Source organism: Rhinichthys klamathensis, unplaced genomic scaffold (assembly GCF_029890125.1).
Source record: "Rhinichthys klamathensis goyatoka isolate OS25496 unplaced genomic scaffold, OSU_Roscu_1.1 h1tg000036l_1, whole genome shotgun sequence".
In the NCBI taxonomy this organism is placed as follows: domain Eukaryota; kingdom Metazoa; phylum Chordata; class Actinopteri; order Cypriniformes; family Leuciscidae; genus Rhinichthys; species Rhinichthys klamathensis.
The window spans coordinates 7,131,706-7,149,217 of NW_026606584.1; the positions used below are offsets into that span (position 1 = coordinate 7,131,706).

At 42.3% G+C, this 17,512-nt stretch overlaps 1 protein-coding gene across 1 annotated transcript; it reads left to right on the plus strand.

The window, feature by feature from the left end:
* The first annotated feature begins 274 nt into the window (after nt 1–274).
* pik3r6a (phosphoinositide-3-kinase, regulatory subunit 6a) lies at nt 275–17,302 on the plus strand. The gene is made up of 6 exons (XM_056246220.1): nt 275–825; nt 5,164–5,284; nt 12,699–12,772; nt 13,086–13,200; nt 15,826–15,896; nt 17,194–17,302. Exons 1-6 carry the CDS (start codon nt 744–746, stop codon nt 17,298–17,300), a joined length of 570 nt encoding a protein of 189 aa, XP_056102195.1. The 5' UTR covers nt 275–743; the 3' UTR covers nt 17,301–17,302.
* Nucleotides 17,303–17,512: the final 210 nt, after the last annotated feature.

Below are 17,512 nucleotides of genomic sequence, written 5' to 3' on the forward strand. Positions count from 1 at the left end.
TTGTTACACAAATAGTTCAATCTTCGAAAGGTTGTGTTGTGCATTAATCTGGTCGTGAGTGAAAATCTTTCTTTCAACAATTAATGGTGCAAATATTTTTATCTGACTTCCTCACGTGATTCTCTTTACAGTATTTTGTTTTTTTCTTCCAGTTTCCATTTATTTTGAAGAACAAATATAATCTCAATAATATAATTAGCCAAACTAATTGAGCTCTATATCTTTTATTTTTATGGAATTCATTCATGCCAACATTTTGCACAGTTGTTGGTTTTGTAAATATTGTGATTTGAATTTGAAAAAGCATATGTTAAAAATAAATGTAGCATTTTCAAATGACTGGGAAAAAAAACTGCAAACCCCTGCAATAAGCTTGGATCCAGATTTATTCACACAGTTATGATGTATAGAACTTTTACCACAAATAAAATAGAAACAAACATTATGTATTTCTAAGAAGAAGAAGCGTTTATTATGATACTGGCCAAAACTTGAAGGAATCCTGACTTGAATTGTGTTGTTGTTGTTATTCCAATGACCACACGATGTCGCCAACGAGTCGGGAACGGGAGTTCAACAGCAGTAATGATGTCCAAGTAATCCTTCCTCTGCCGTCGCTATTTTCCTCAGTAAAGAGAACCGCTGGATCCGCTGCATCATTTTAGCGTTCTCTCTTGCTTTCCATATCTCAACCAAGTCAGGATTTGTTTATACACTCGTATAAGATAAGGCTTCGGTGACTCATGATGGATGAAAAGCGCAGAGCATCCTGTCAGTATGGATCCCTGGAATGCACGAAATGGAAAACAGATGTGGACCAAACAGGTATCCCTACACCTGTCACTGTATCACACCCTGTCAGAACACTTGCATTTTCTTGTCCATTGGACTTTGTGCCGATTGAATGCCACAGGTGGAACTTCTACTAATTTAGAGATTGGGTTCAGGGACAGGTTAAAAGAGATGTAATGCTGAGATCGGAAAACAGCTCATAGTTTAGCCATTAATAACTTAAATGTTCTACATTTGTCTTTGGAGATTGTGTCGATTGATATTATCGTATTAATGAGGATTTAGTAACAAAAGATCATTTGAAGTCACAGTCACAAAGAGGGATGTATGAAGGGGATTCGGGAAAGAAAGAACGTGTCTTTCCCGGTGCTGCTGTTGAGTTTACAGTGTCATATTGGCTTCATTACATTTGCTTAAATGTGTGTACCCCTCTGCTCTTCTAGCACAGGGCAGTGAACCTTCTGCTGTCTCCCAGAAGCTTTGCTATACTTACTAGAGTTTTGCTAAATAATCTTATGGAGATCATCAGGGTAAAGCAACTGTGGTCCATTCAAATAATTAATTCCATTTTGTTTTATTTAAACTAAGCAACTACACTTTATTTTTATTTTTATTTTTTTACATTTATACAGAAAAAGACTAAAATGCTACTGTAAAAACCTGTTAATTTGTTACCTTGCCATATGTGTATGATGAAAACTTGTAAATGTTTAGTTATTGTTTCCGTAAAAATAGGCTACTGTCAAATTTATGCTTTTTTGAAGTAAGAACTGAATGACCACGATTTATGAAGAAAAACAGTGAAAGGACATCTGTGGAAGTCTCAGCGTGACACAGATTGTATTTGATTTAAATAGGCTTTGTTTCCTTTACATGCTTTCTATTACATCTCAAAGCAAACAAAAAAATCTATTTTTTTTCTGTACTGTGCCAAATCTGTTCTATTGCTTTCTCACTCAGAGTACATGCGTTTTAAAGTTTTTTTCCTTATCTAACTTGACATAAAAGCCTCAATGCTTCAGTGGAGTTGTTAACTTGTGCATGAAGGAGCCATGCTTTTTGGCTTTTTGAAATGCTCTTTTTGCAAGCATTTGTAATCTAGATGTGTCTTCACAGTACTTCAAGATGCCTTTTGGTGGTTTGAAAATACAAAGGGTCATGTGAGCCAAATAAGAAAGGGAAAAGGTCAAATTCATACCATTAATATCAGTGAGTCAGACAAGAAATTTATAGCATGTTGTTCTTACTTCTGGCTTGTAGAATGTACAGGAATATCAAAAGGGCTTTTTAATCTGTAATCTGTTTAAAACACACACACACACACACACACACACACACACACACACACACACACACACACACACACACACACACACACACACACACACACACACACACACACACACACACACACACACACACAACACATTAAAATGTTAATAAATACTCTAATAGTAAATAAATAATACAAGAATAACAGTACCGTTCAGGCATAACATTATGACCACTGACGGGTGAAGTGAATAACACTGATTATACGGCACCTGTTAGTGGGTGGGATATATTAGGCAGCAAGTGAACATTTTGTCTTCAAAGTTGATGTGTTGATTCAGAAGCAGGACAAATGGGCAAGCCTAAGGATTTGAGCGAGTTTTAGAAGGGCCAAATTGTAATGGCTATACGACTGGGTCAGAGCGTCTCCAAAACTGCAGCTCTTTGTGGGGTGTTCCCGGTCTGCAGTGGTCAGTATCTATCAAAAGTGGTCCAAGGAAGGAACAGTGGTGAACCGGCGACAGGGTCATGGGCGGCCAATGCTCATTGATGCACGTGGGGAGCTAAGGCTGGCCCGTGTGGTCCGATCCAACTGACAAGCTACTGTAGCTCAAATTGCTCAAGAGGTTAATGCTGGTTCTGATAGAAAGGTGTCAGAATAATCAGTGCATCGCAGTTTGTTGCATATGGGGCTGCATAGCCGCAGACCAGTCAGGGTGCCCATGTTGACCCCTGTCCACCGCCGAAAGCTCCAACAGTATCAGAACTGGACCACAGAGCAATGGAAGGAGGCCTGAATCATGTTTTCTTTTACATCACGTGGATGGCCGCGTCGCTTACCTGGGGAACACATGGCTCCAGGATGCACTATGGGAAGAAGGCAACCCAGCGGAGGCAGTGTGATGCTTTGGGCAATGTTTTGCTGGGAAGCCTTGGGTCCTGCCATCCATGTGGATGTTACTTTGACACGTACCACCTACCTAAGCATTGTTGCAGACCATGTACACCCTTTCATAGAAACTGTATTCCCTGCTGGCTGTGGCCTCTTTCAGCAGGATAATGCAGAGACGACCTCCCAAGATGGAAGTGTGGGTCTGAACTCTGAAGGCCAGAGGGCGAGCTGGAGCGACCAAGGGTGGAGGCGGAACCTGAGGGAAGGCTGAGCGTGGGCCGTAGTCGAAGAGTTGGAGGGCCGGAGAGCAGTGGCAAGTACTGGAATCGAGGGCGGGAGGAGCGCAGGAGCCAGGGTGACAGGTCGAGGAGGAGCGGAGTCCGCTGAGGCTGTAGGCGGAGTCACTGGCTCTTCTCGCCCAGGAGGAGATGGCTCCCAGCAGGTGAAACCCCAAGGTTGAACCACGCCACTGAGAAGAGGAGAGGACACAAATGGATTGGTGAGAGACAGTGACGACTGGCAGGAGTGGCTGAGGACGAAACTGGAGAATTGTAAATAGTCCAATGAGACCAGTCAAATCTTTTATAGTGGTTAAGAGAGATGGTGGGACAGGGAGGCTGGGTGGGACTGACGAGACAGATGAAAAAGATTCTGCGAACAAGATGGGAATTATTTTCTCTCACAGTCAATATTTAGTGCTGCCAGAGTCTCACTCTCAGTGGTGGGAAGGCAGGCGGGGCTCTCATCCTTGCCTTCTGATTCCACAAACACTCCCTTGGCGGCAGATGGCCCACCCGGCACGCGCACCTGGTCAGACTTGCGCAACTCAGGCTCCGTGGCGATGTTCAGCTCACGTTCCTTGGAAGGTGTTGGCTCACAGTTCGTGGCAGAGAAGGGCTCGACGTCTGCGGCCTAATATGCTGCTCCACACAGTCCGATGGGCCCGGGCTGGGCACTGGGTTGGGAGTGGGGCAGGTCATTCACGATGAATGCAGATCCACAGGATACCAGCACCCACTCCACAAAGGCGGCGAAGCTCCCTCGAGGAGCCTCCCCATACAACTGCTCTCGTATTGATGTGTTCAGTCCAGTGAGCAGAAACGAGATGAGGCAGTCGTCCGGGAAAGTCGTTAGGTAGGCCAGATCGAGGAAATCCTCTCGGTGAGCCACGAGGGAGAGTTCTCCCTGCTCAAGGCACAGTAGCTTCACAGCAGGGATGTCCATAACAAACGAAAACAGGCATACGCACAACGATAAAGATGAAGTACAACAGGTTTTAATAATCCACAAGGCAAATTTCAACTTAGAATAGCAACACAACGTACACACTGACGAGAGCCCACAATGAATATTATATTATTTGTTATTATTATTTAAATATTTCTCCAAATAATATAGAGCATCTTCATTTGTTTTCTAGTAACAGACCACTGTATATTGGCCAGGGCTGCGTTTCTCAAAATCATTGTGAGCTAAGTTGATCGTAGAGACCATTGGTCCCAATGGTTCTACAATCTACTTAGGCTTACGATGCTTTTGATATTGTTGCCCTATTGTTGGTTTGATTGCTTCTGTTTCCTCAATTCTAATTTGCCTTGGATGAAAGCATCTGATTAAATGTAAATGTAAATGTAAAACTGACAGAACGTATTACCCTTAGCCTTGCATAATGGTTTCCATGCCACTCATGAGAAAGTAGCAGTGACATTACCAATTGTAGGATCAGGCGAAGAGTTATGCTAGGCCTCCTAAACCCGTGCAAGTAATAATTTGTTGTGTGACAGCCGAGGATGGTAACCTCGACATGCTGCAATTTTCTGCTGCTGCTAAAGCTTTGATTCATTGGTGCAGAAGGGATACAGATGAAGTTTGTGAAGAGGTTTAAGGTTTAAGAGGTCAAGTATCTATTAAAGAAAAGGAAGAAGGTAGTAATGATAGACCTGAAGGAATTGTATATAGGTTTACTTTACACTTGCACTTCCTTTACATGTGGTATTTAAAGAGGCTCAGTGGTTGTTTATTGATTGGTGCATCTTCAAATGTACCTCACTTTTCATAAATTCTCCACAAGCACTGCTAATCTTGAGAGAGAAGACATTGCATTAAATCTGATGTTTTCTATAGAACGCAATTTGAGCTGTATTCATCTCCTTGTGGTTGTGATCAGTGGGGTTTCAGACCAGATCTTCTTGTTTCTGTTTTTACAGAGGCAGATGTGGTCTCAATGGCGGACTCTACTACCACAGTGGGAGACATTGAGGGGGAACTCTGTAAGATTGAACGGATCAGAGACATTTTGGTCAGGAGGGAATCTGAGCTCAGATACATGTGAGTAAACTGATTTTCACATGTAAATACCTATAATATATACTGTGGGGCCCAAATATCTGTAACCACTAGTGAAAATGCTTCTTCTTTTGTATTACACATTATGTTATCAGGGACAACATTGAAACGTTTAATTGAAAAATGTTGGCGTACATGAATTTCAGAATTTCATCTTTTTTTTCTTTAATGTCAGCAGCATTTGAACTGACATGAACTCTAATTAATCAAAGACCCCTCATACAAGCTATATGGTGGTATGCTCTGCTGTAATTATGACAAAGCTGTTTGTTTTCATTTTTTCTTTTTATTAAAAGTAACTGGAAGTGTCAATATATATCAAATTAATTAACAATTTGAATTGTATGTTCTTTATTAAAACAATAGACCCCAACATTTTGTGGGTTTATTTTTCTTTCAATCTTAAATTTTTTATTGTATTTTCAGGTTTAAATTAGAATTTGAACAGCATATTTTCAGTGTTGTCTTAGACATATGGAACCTAAATTTGGACCCTGTATTTATACTTACTACATGTCCCCACTTCATTCTGATTGGTCAGTTTCAGAATTCTGTCATATACTTTTTGTATAATTGCTCTTTGACACCAAGAACGATAACTATAAAGATAACTAATGATAATTATATTAGCGTCCAGCCAGCACTGCAGTTATGTTGTCTCCTGCATTAAATGCTCAAGCTCTTTTTTTTATCATTCATCAGCTGTATCATTCTGAAAGTGATTCCATTGATATCATTCCTCTGTGTCTTTAAAATTTTGTAGTTATAGTTATCATCCTTGGTGTGAATGTCCATTTAATCTGTACAACTCATTGTTGTCCCAGGCAACTGATTTCTTAAATTTTTCTTGAATCACTCTGCAGTCTCTTTCTAAACCCGTGAATCAATTATCCGGGTGCCATTTATGTATTTATTTTGTAGGTAGCAATTTAATAAATGTGCCCAGATCACCCTGCCTGGGTTTATTTTTTTGTGATAATATCCTGCTGACTATAGATTTAGATAGAATACCTTACATATTAATATTTATGTTTGATTTTTTTTTACATCAAACACTTTTTGAGTTTATAGTGTAGCCATGTTATTGTTTTTTGATTAATAGATTATTATAATTAATATTAAAATTATATAAAATATTGTAATATTAATATAATTGTCAGGGTTGGTGGCTGTAGAAATCGCATGACCAAGTAGAATTGAACCAGAATTATATTTAATAGCGCCGTAACAGTCAAACAGAGGAGGGTGGGGGCTCAGGTGGAGGATATGGAGCTGGACAGGCATGTGGGGGCATCAGGGGCAGGCAGAACAGTCCATGGGGGAGTGGAGGGAAGGAGGAGCCAGGGAGAAGCCAGGAGCAGGAGGAGCCAGGTGGGCAACCAAATTGCAGCCAGGACGATGTCCCACGGCGAAGTTGAGGGAGGGAGAAGCCAAGTTTAAATGATGACACCAGGGAGATGACTTATTGAGATAGAGCCAATGGAAGAGGAGACCAGGGTGCAGATGGAGAGCTGAAGTGATCACACAACACCAATGGCTCTGGAGACTGAGGCGGAGCCACAGCGACGAGCATCCGAGGTGGAATCAGGGCACCGGAGGAATGTGGCTTAGCAACCAAGTTGGACCCGGAGAGAAGGCGGAGCCCCACAGAGCCTAAGAGGTGGAGGGACAAAGCGTAGCTGAAGGCCCGTAAGTCTGCGGCGCAGACAGGGTGACGACTGACTAAGGCGTAGCCGGAGGGACGAGGGAGCCCGGTGAAGCAATAAGGACGATGGTCCCAGGTGGAGCCGAGGGAGGGAGGAGCCAAGGAGGAGCTGACAGGACGAGGTGGAGTGATGGGCTCAGAGGCTGGAAGCAGAGCCAGGGGATCCTCTTAGCTGGGCGGAGCTAGGTAGGTCCACACAATAGAGTGGTATTAGAGGAGAAGTCGAGGGGATGAAGGAAATCAGCAGAGGTGGGGCTGACAGACTGTCTGATTTTGGAAGAGGAGGTGGGAGAGGGAGGCTGGGTGGAACCCTGGAGACACAGGAGACTTTGAGCTGGATGGAACCAGCGGGAACACATGAGACTTTGAGCTGGGTGGATCCAATGGAGACACAGAATACTTAGAGCTGGGTGGGACCAGTAGGGATGGGAGAATCAGGGAAATATGCTATTCCAAATCTTCATAAATATTTGCAGAGGACAGCTGCAGCTCACTCACTCACAGTGTTGTCATGCACCTGGACAGACTCTATGTGGGGTTTGGGCGATGGTTGGCTTAGTCCTCTTCTCTGGCACTGGCTCATGCGTAGCAGTAGATTTGGTCTCTAATGTTAGCTCCGTGCAGTGTGTGGGCGGTGGCTGGCTGGACTCTTGGTTCGGAGTGGGGCTGGTGATGTCGTCATCAGCAGGACAGATGTCAAATGCCGATCTAGTATTCACCAGCACCCACTCCACATATGCGCCAAAATTTTCCCGAGGACTGTTCACTTTGAACCGTACCTTGGACTGCTCGCTGAGGCTGGTGGGTTAAAAAAAGTTAATGGTCCTTTTGCTCAAGGCAGACCAGTTGGATGGCCGGCAGGTCAATAGTGAAACGGGAGAAAAAAGCCTAAAAAATAAATCCAGTCTTGGTTCGGGTTGGTGGCTATAGAAATCACACGACCAAGGAGATTTTAACCAGCTTTATATTTAATAGCAAATACTCAGGAATATAAGAAATCACAACCACATAAACATAAATGCAAATGTAAGGGCTTAAATACACACAGGGATAATTAACGTAACCAGAAACATGCGCAAGCTCAATCAAAAACCATGGAGTCAAACTAAGAGCAAAGGGAACACAGGCAAACAGGAACAGAACACTAAAAATAAAACCAAAACAGAACAATATTACAATAATATGAATATTATTTTATTAGTATACATTTTCACACTCCAGATATAATAAAACACAATGACTACATGGACAATGAACTACTAATGAATGCAACAAAAAACTGTTTTGTCAATTATAAATGATAGTCAACAGTCAAACTCACAAGCCTTGAGCGGTTTGTAAAGTTGATCTGAGATCACATCTACAGTCATCCGTCCTTCTTATTCCCATTAACAAGAGCTACAATCAGCCAGCTGCCCCTCATTAAAATGCTAATGCTTTGCTTTTGATGCTGCCAGAGTGTCTAATGCATGTATATCGGTTTCCCCTCACAATCGTTTGGGGAAGAGCATTGCCTATTACAAAACCAGTGGGGCATTTCTTCACGAGTGTTTGATTGGTGCTCAGCCTCAACTGCCTGTCTCAACTAAACCAGAGAGATATAGAGAGAAATCCTGTGCTACAGCTTCACCATTATCCTGCATATTTTCGTTAAAATGGGACTGAAATGCGGATTTATATAGCAAACAGTGATATTGGCAAGAATGTTGACATGAGCAAACAGGTTTACGGACTAAATGCATTCTAAATAACTATCTGGCTTTCTGACAACTCATTGAATTATACTTTCAACATAATGAGGCATTAGACAACAGAAAATCACTGTTTAAATGTACAGTAAATGGTAGAATAATGCCTACTGTTTTAACGCGTAATGTTTCTTTACAAAGTGTTATCGCCAACTATTTTTACCCGATCCTACACTTAAATTTAGCTTTGTTGGTTTAACCTAGTATATTTAAGTTGGTTCAGTGATGTTAAATAACATTCTCTTTCGTAGTCACTCCGAGTTACGTCGGATGACGGAGAATGGGGGTTTCGCCAGAAAGCCTATCATCTTCGAGTATTATAAAACGAGCCAATGGCGATGAAATGCCATGGGTCTGTGGAATTTGCATAGCGTATCTCCGCCCCACCGCGTGGGTATATAAGGAGAGACACCGGCAAAGGCAGATCATGTTTTCGCTTCGGAGCCAAGAGCATCTCTTCACTCCACAAGCCAAATCCTGAGTTTTCTTCAGTGACTACATCTCTTCGAGACGAACAAACTCTCCGGTGTTGGTGTGACGGCGGTATCCAGCGAGTTTCACATTGCCTGCGATCTGAGCAGTGGTCTGCCTGTCTGTGTGTTCCCCCTGGTCGCTTCAACGTCCGCAGAGTTTTTCCTCTCACTAAAGAGCTGCACGCGGCACGTCTTTTTAAAGACGCGTCTTTCTAAAAACGATCTGCCCGTGTATTTCTGAGTGCGGTATTCTGATAGATTCAGCTGATGGGCGCTGTTTTGAGTGTTTGGGCTTTGATCGCGCTCAGACAGCGCTCGTGGGTGTGTCACGTTCTCTCAGTGGGAACGTGACCATCGCAATGTAACGGTCGAGACTCGATGAGCTCAATAGAGTGAGAGTCCCCTCATCCACACCCCGATCTATTTTTCTCCACGTGAGATAATACTTCGGCTGGTGGCCAGGGTGACCTAAGACGGCAGGTCTGGAACTAAACCGATGGAAATTCCTCAGTCCACACCCCGTCTTTCACATTGCAACCCGCGTGCATTGCAACCCATCTCATTCGGTCCCCCGGCTGATGAAATCATGTATATCGCCGCATCACAAGGTGAACTGGAGTCCTCTAGAGATGATGGCTCGTCTGTGCTGCCGTCCTCGGATGTGCTAGCATAACGAGTTTGATCCAGGGTTCACAGCTATGATTTCCCGGGCTGCCGCGAGTATCGGGCTTGTGTGGAACCTTCTGCCATGTCCCGAGCACTTAAGGCTGATGATTGGTTTTTGGGGGTGGCAAACCCAAATCCTTTCTATTCGTGGAAGTCTCCTTTGACTTTTCGCGACTGCTCAGTGGACTCTTCCGCCTTCTCTGCCCTTGTAGAGGCCGCGGCCTAGGGTACACTGGGGTTCCCCCTGTGGAGTGTTCTGTGGCGACACTTATGTGTCCCCACAGCGCCTCCACCTGGCGTGGCGACCCTAAGCACCCCTCCAATGCCTGCAGGTTCTTGTCTACTCCGGTGGCGGGGACCTATAGAGCTGCGGGGCAGGCTGCCAGCTCACTGCGTGTTATTGCCATCCTTCTGGGTGTTCAGTGACATGCACGAGGGTAGGGCTGATTCAGGGCTCATCCTTGAGCTGCCTGCCGTCACAGACCTTGCTCTACGAGCGACGAATGTGACGGCACGCTCCCTGAGTCAGGTGATGTCCACATAGGTGGTCAGACATCTCTGGCTAACCTGGTTGATGTGCACGAGGCTGAGTGAATACGTTTCCTCAACTCCCCCATATCCCAGATTGGCCTCTTCGGCGGCACGGTCGAGGTCTTTGCCCAACAGTTCTCGACCGCCCAGAAGTGGACTGTGGCTATTTTGTCTGACCCCGCGGCTATCTGCTGCCTCCAGCCGCCGGCTCAGACGCCTCAGTCCGCTTGCTGCCGAATGCGCCCTCCTGCGAATTCCGCCCCCTCCCGCCCGGCCCCCAGCAGCACCAGGGCTGGCCGTGGAGGTGGTCGCAGGAAGGCGCCCCTGCCCGTACCAGCCCCGCTGAACGCCAGGCTTTGCGGCGCTCCCGTTATGGGAAGCTCAGATGTGGGTTGCAGTTCTTCAGGGAATGGTTGCAGGGCCACTCCTTCCCCCGGTGGAGGGCTGGGGGAGAATCTTTTCTAAACCAAAGAGCTGCATCCCATCTCTGAGCCCCCAGAGGGCCGGACGACAGTGTGCGACGCTCCCGGGCCTTGCCGCTCTCGTCCCCCTCTGTCACAGAGTTCTCGGTCCGTGTGCAATGGACATGCTGCCGCGGGCTCCTGGACAGGACCCCAGCGTTGCCTGCATGTCAATTGCCTCGAGTTGCTGGCAGTACGCCTTGCCCTGCACCGTTTACACACGTTGCTCAAGGGTCAACACGTACTAGTCCGTTCAGACAATACCGGGACAGTAGCGTACATCAACCGTCAGGGTGGTCTACGCTCCCGCCGTATGTCGCAACTCGCACGCCACCTCCTCTTATGGAGTCAGAAGCACCTGAGGTCCCTTCGTGCTATTTACATTCCGGGAGATCGGAACTTTGCAGCCGACGAGCTGTCACGGTTTCGGCCCATCTCCGGCGAATGGCAACTCCATCCCCAGTCGGTCCAGCTGATTTGGGACCAGTTCGGGGACGCACAGGTAGACCTGTTTGCCTCCCACGACTCATCCCACTGCGCCCTGTATTACTCCCTGACCGAGGGCACGCTCGGCACGGATGCACTGGCGCACAGCTGGCCGCGGGGCCTCCGCTTATATGCATTTCCCCCAGTGAGCCTTCTCGCACGGACCCTGTGCAAGATCAAGGAGGACGAGGAGCAGGTCATTCTGGTTGCGCCGTACTGGCCCACCCGGACCTGGTTCTCCGAACTGATACTCCTCGCGACAGCACCTCTTTGGCCAATTCCTCTGAGGAAGGACCTCCTTTCTCAGAGACGGGGCACCCTATGGCACCCTCGTCCCGATCTTTGGAACCTCCACGTGTGGCTCCTGGACGGGACGAGGCAGGTTTGAGTACCCTGCCACCAGCGGTGGCGGCTACCATCACTTCCACTAGAGCATCGTCCATGAGACATGTCTACGCGTTAAAGTGTAACCTCTTCGTCAACTGGTGCTCTTCTCACCGAGAAGACCCCAGGAGATGCTCGATCAGTGTCGTGCTTTCCTTCCTGCAAGATGGGTTGGAGCGAAGGCTGTGTCCCTCCACCCTGAAGGTTTTCTTTATTCTCAAGTCCTCCCTACGGGTAGGCGTGCTGCAGCATATTTCCCCTGAGATATGCTTCCCAGTGTACCTTTGTATTCCTGTGTTAAGTAGGACTCCTTCGTCCATGCCTATATCACGACAGGGAGGTCAGACTTTCGCAGGGCACTAGAAGACAGCTGTGAAGATGGCGTGATTTCATGGGGACCCCTATTCTCCGTCATCCGACGTAACTCGGAGTGACTACGAAAGGGAACGTCTCGGTTACGGATGTAACCCTCGTTCCCTGAGTTACGTCACCCTCCCACTTCCGCTGTACCGCTGGGTAGACGCCTGAGTTCAGTCTCGGCTCCTCAGCGAAGACATGATCTGCCTTTGCCGGTGTCTATCCTTATATACCCACGCGGTGGGGCGGAGATACACTATGCAAATTCCGCAGACCCATGGCATTTCATCGCCATTGGCTCGTTTTATAATATTCGAAGATGATAGGCTTTCTGGCGAAACCCCCATTCTCCGTCATCCAACGTAACGTCTCCGTTCCCTACTCAGGGAACGAGGGTTACATCCGTAACCGAGACGTTTTTCATTTAGAGTAAAATAAAATAAATTAATTTAAATGTTATGAAATGAAGCAGGTTACCAGCTTTATAGGTTATCATTGGTGTTGTTTTTAGTCAAGAATTTAAACGCTTCTCATGCTTTAGAACAGTATGAACTTAACATGTTTGCGTGTCCTTTTACTTTGCAGGATGGATGATATCCAGTTATGTAAAGAAATTACAAGACTGAAGAAAGAGCTTCAAAAGCTTCTGTCTATCCCAGGTGAGATCTGGAAATGCCTCTGGCATATATTACATCAAAAATAAAAATAAATAAATAGGACAAGTAAACCTTTATTAGCGATCAATGTTTTTGTTTTTACAGTTTACCGATTTGAAAGTCCCTTTCACTGTACCGTTACTAAAGTTAGAGATTAGAGATCTCTCTCTTTGTTGAAATGTTTTACAATTTTCTAAAAGTAGCACAGCAAGAAAACATGCACTACTAATTAAACCACTAAATCCCAACCTCATTTTGCAGAGATTATTTTGTTTTGTTTTTTTCTGTTAGAGTAAGTGTTAAAATCCATTTTCAGATAATGACAAGTCTAATGAAGACAAACAGAAGGAGGAAGAGTTTCTGAAACAGATTCATAAATTAGTGGAGGCAAGAGACTTCCTGGTAGATGACGTGGAGTTTGAGCGCCTCAGGTGAGCCAATTTCAGCAATGCTGGAAAAAGATGGAGGCTGACACACAATTCATCTGCACCCTTTATTAAATCTCTGACTGAGCTCAATTCCAAGGCAGACAGGATTCTGTCGAAGGCCTGAGGGGAAAAAAACATTACTCACACTCTATGTACATAAGTAATAGGATTTTATTTGTAATAAAGCCATGCTGCAGTGATTAAAGGAATTTAATTCAGGAAATTCTGCTCGGTGCTTGTGGCATCTGCACAAATTTGTGATTGAATCTGGACTCACTGTTTATATGTCTATGTTCTGCCTTCCCTTACGAAAAATAATTATAGGCTACTTCAAGTTCATTTTATTAACTATACTTAAGTAAAGTTCAAGTATATTGTTAAGTATATTTTATCTTGTACGTAAACTAATATCAATGTACTAGAAGTATACTTGTAAGTGTACTGTTTCAATACTACGTGGGACACCACTTTTTAGGGTGTGTTCACACTTGGCATGTTTGGTTCGATTAAAACGAACCCTGGTGCGATTGCTCTGTTATTGAGGTTCATTTGAATAAGTGTGAACGGTGCCATCCGAACCTATACGCACCAAACAAGCGGACCGAGACCGCTGAAAAGATGGATCTTGGTCCACTTCCAAACAAACTCTGGTGCGGTTCGAATGATATATGAACGCAACACGAACCAAATACATGCAAATGAACCAAAAACAGGAAGATAAAACACTGAAAAGGACAGAATGCTCACGCATATCGTTTAGTAGTGAAAGTAGTAAACTTTGAGTACACAACTAGTTTACAACTAAGCTTTTCATTTGTACTGCAACTATACTACAAGTACAAGTAGTCAAATACTACTTGTACAGTCAAATACATTATACAGTTTAGTACTTTACTTTAGTACTTTAGTAAAATTTAGTACAGTCAAATACTTGTAGCTCATTTTATAGTTTATGCAAGTACACTTTGAATTATACTCTCAGTAAACAATTAGTTTTATACTTGTCTTGCAGTATACTTGTAAGTTTTCTTTAAGTGAACATTACATTACAGTATTTTTACAGAACAGTATTTTACTGTTTCTATTCAGGTAGCCTATTAATTTTTTATACTTGAAATATACCTTTAACTGTACAGTAACTTTTTTTAAGTTAAAAAAACAAAACATTTTATTCTAGCTTCATTTGAAAAAAGCAACATTTTAAACAAAAAGCTGAGAAAATCTATTTTTTAAATCTATCTAATCTAAGTCCGGATGGGATTCAGAACCATGATCAAAACACAGATGGAGCAGATCGAGTCCATCAACACCCCCAAAGCTTCACAGACGTTCCCTCTTCATGAGTTCGATAGCCTATTTCATTCTGTAACGTTTTGAACTTATGCTTTTTAATGTTTGATGATCGCGTTATTTTACATTTACGTAAGCAATCTCACGTGTTTCTGCTTCTTCTTTGCCTGTGCTTTGATCCAGAGATTCTGTACTATTTCAGAAGATGCGTTATAGCGCCCGCTACCGTAAAACAGTGAAAACATGGATAGCTGGAAAATTCAGCCAATGGCGGGGAAAGAGTAAAGTATAGATTTGAAGTAAATGACTCTACCAGTGGACTAGCCTACACAACATTTAGAATTAGGAACATATCTGCTTTCTTTAGAATTCAATATTTTCAAACAATGTAAGTTTATAAGACAGTAGCCTATGTAAAACTATGTGGAAAAAAGTATGTAGCCTAATAGGCTAATCAATCAAAAGAGTAAACACAACTACAAGTCAAGTATACTTAGAATACTTTGTTATATTGTATATATATAATATAATATAATATAATATAATATAATATAATATATATTGTTAAGTATATCTCGTAAGTATATTAGACTTGGACTTAATTATATTTTTTCTCGTACTGTAAGTAGGCTATATTAGACTTTTATGTCAGTATACGTAAGTCAAGTATACTTTAGTGCAATTTAGTGCAGTGTAAGTATATTTCTGAGAAGTACATAAAAAGTGGACTGAAAGTATAAAAGTAATAACTAATATAATAAGTATACAAATATCACACTTGAATAAACTTTTTCCTAGGGTTGTCTATAATTATGGTAGTATATTGACATAATTTAAAGGCAGCTCATCCCAAAATATTTAATGTATTATTTTCATCTATTCTTCCAGTTTTAGTAAATTCTTATTATGGGTGCTAAAGAACTATATTGCAGCACCATGTTAAGAAGTATCAAATGAGGAAAGACCGAACAGCACTGAGTGTATTTTTAGTCCAGCTGGTGTTAAAGATGCAGTGACCATCCTGTTTCCGGCTCTTTGTAGGTCCATTACCAGCCAATTCTGAAAAGATGAAATAGAAGTCATGGAACAAGTTGCAAACTATTCACTTCCACTGAGCAGAAGTCTTTTTTAAAGCCGGCAGAATACTATGAATAAATAAAGAAACATAAATGCATGATAAATGATTGCACATGTTAGATTTTTAGATTACATTTCCCAGCAGTAATATCAAACCTTGAACTAACTGAAGGACATGAAAACCATGCAAAAATGAATGAAATAGTCAGTCTTCACATAATGCTTTGCACCATAATCATCATAGTTACCTCTGCTACACAGGGAACGGGAGGAGGACAAAGAGATGGCTGAGTTTCTTAAGTCCAAATTACCAAAAAGCTCTCAAACCAAGAGTAAGTCGTTCTTTTATAGTTGGTTGAACAAAGTAATGTTTATTTTAATGTTTAATGTTAATTTAAATGTCTTTCTAATCATTTGTCATTGTCTATGTTTTAAATATTTCAGTAGGCTATAAAAAATATTCAAATCAAAAATAAAGACCTCAAATCACAATTTCCCAGCCCTTTCTGGCAAACTGTCAACATTTGTTTTTAAATGTAATTAATAAAATGCATAATAATAATAACACAACATTATTACACAACTTATCAGCAATAAAGCAATTTTAGATTCCGCTGATTTAACGCCTTCATTGGCCTGTACTTCCTTTACTGTTTATTGTGGATTCTGAAATATGTGCTTGATTATTATAGTGAATGGGTCAGCATACAAGTAGAGCTAACTATTAAATCTGAAAAGCCATTTTTTTAACACGCATGAATTATATGATTAGAAATTGTACTCTTATGACAGTCAAGTACCATTCCCCTCATTAAAATGACATAAGTGGATTTCCCAGTTCACCAATAATGCAACGTCCCAGTTTAATAAAACACTGTGGGCAAACTGGGACAGTGTCAATGTTGCATTAGACAAAGAAATTCAAAGTTACATGAAAAGCATTATGAAAAAATCTGATTTGCATACAATATTGTTCACTAAGATTTCTTAAAATAAATGAATACTTTTATTTAGCAAGGGTGCATTCAATTTACCAAAGGTGATGGTAAATACATTTATAATGTATTTCTTTTCTTTATTTAATACTGTTATTTTGAACTTTCTATTAATCTAAGAACCCTGAACAAAAATTATGTCATTGTTTACACAAAAATATTAAGGTGCACAACTGTTTTCAACATTGATAATAAGAAATTCTTGAGCACCAAACATTATATATATTAATAACATATTATAATATTGCATATTATAATGATTACAAAGTAATGACTGCTGAAGATTCAGCTTTAAATAACACTTTAAAATGTATTAAAATAGAAAACAGTCATTTTAAATTGTAATAATATTTCACAGTATTTCATATTTTTTTATCAAATAAATGCACCCTTGGTGAGCATAAGATACTTCTTTCAAAAACAAAATAAATCACACCGCCCTCAAACTTTTGATTGGTAAAAATGTATATCATAATTACAGTAAACCCATCATATTTTGCATTTTTATAACCTTAGGGTGGGTGGGGAAATATCCTAACTGTCCTCACCATGATAAAACCTACACATTTTCCCTTGGTAAACTCACTGCATCTTTATGTATAAAAAGCTCTTTGTCTATGAACCTCTTCTGTAGATGTTGGGAGGAGACCCAGAGCCCAGCAGAACACTACTCCCTTTGCAACCAAGACTGGCCTCACTTTACTGAAAGAGTGCTGTGGATTCACCTGCTCTATAATGTAAAAGACACACTTTTGGCAGTGGCAGCAGGAACACAATGCGATTCTGGAGCCTTGGAAGAGGGTGACCTTTTAATGACATCAGGACACTCAAAGAATAGAAGCCAACACTTGAGGTCTCTGAAAGAGGAAGCTATGAAGTTGTCTGTTAAAGAAAAGCGGTCCATGCGTCTCTCTTAGATTCTTTCGCTCCCAATTGCTAGCTTTCTACCTAAC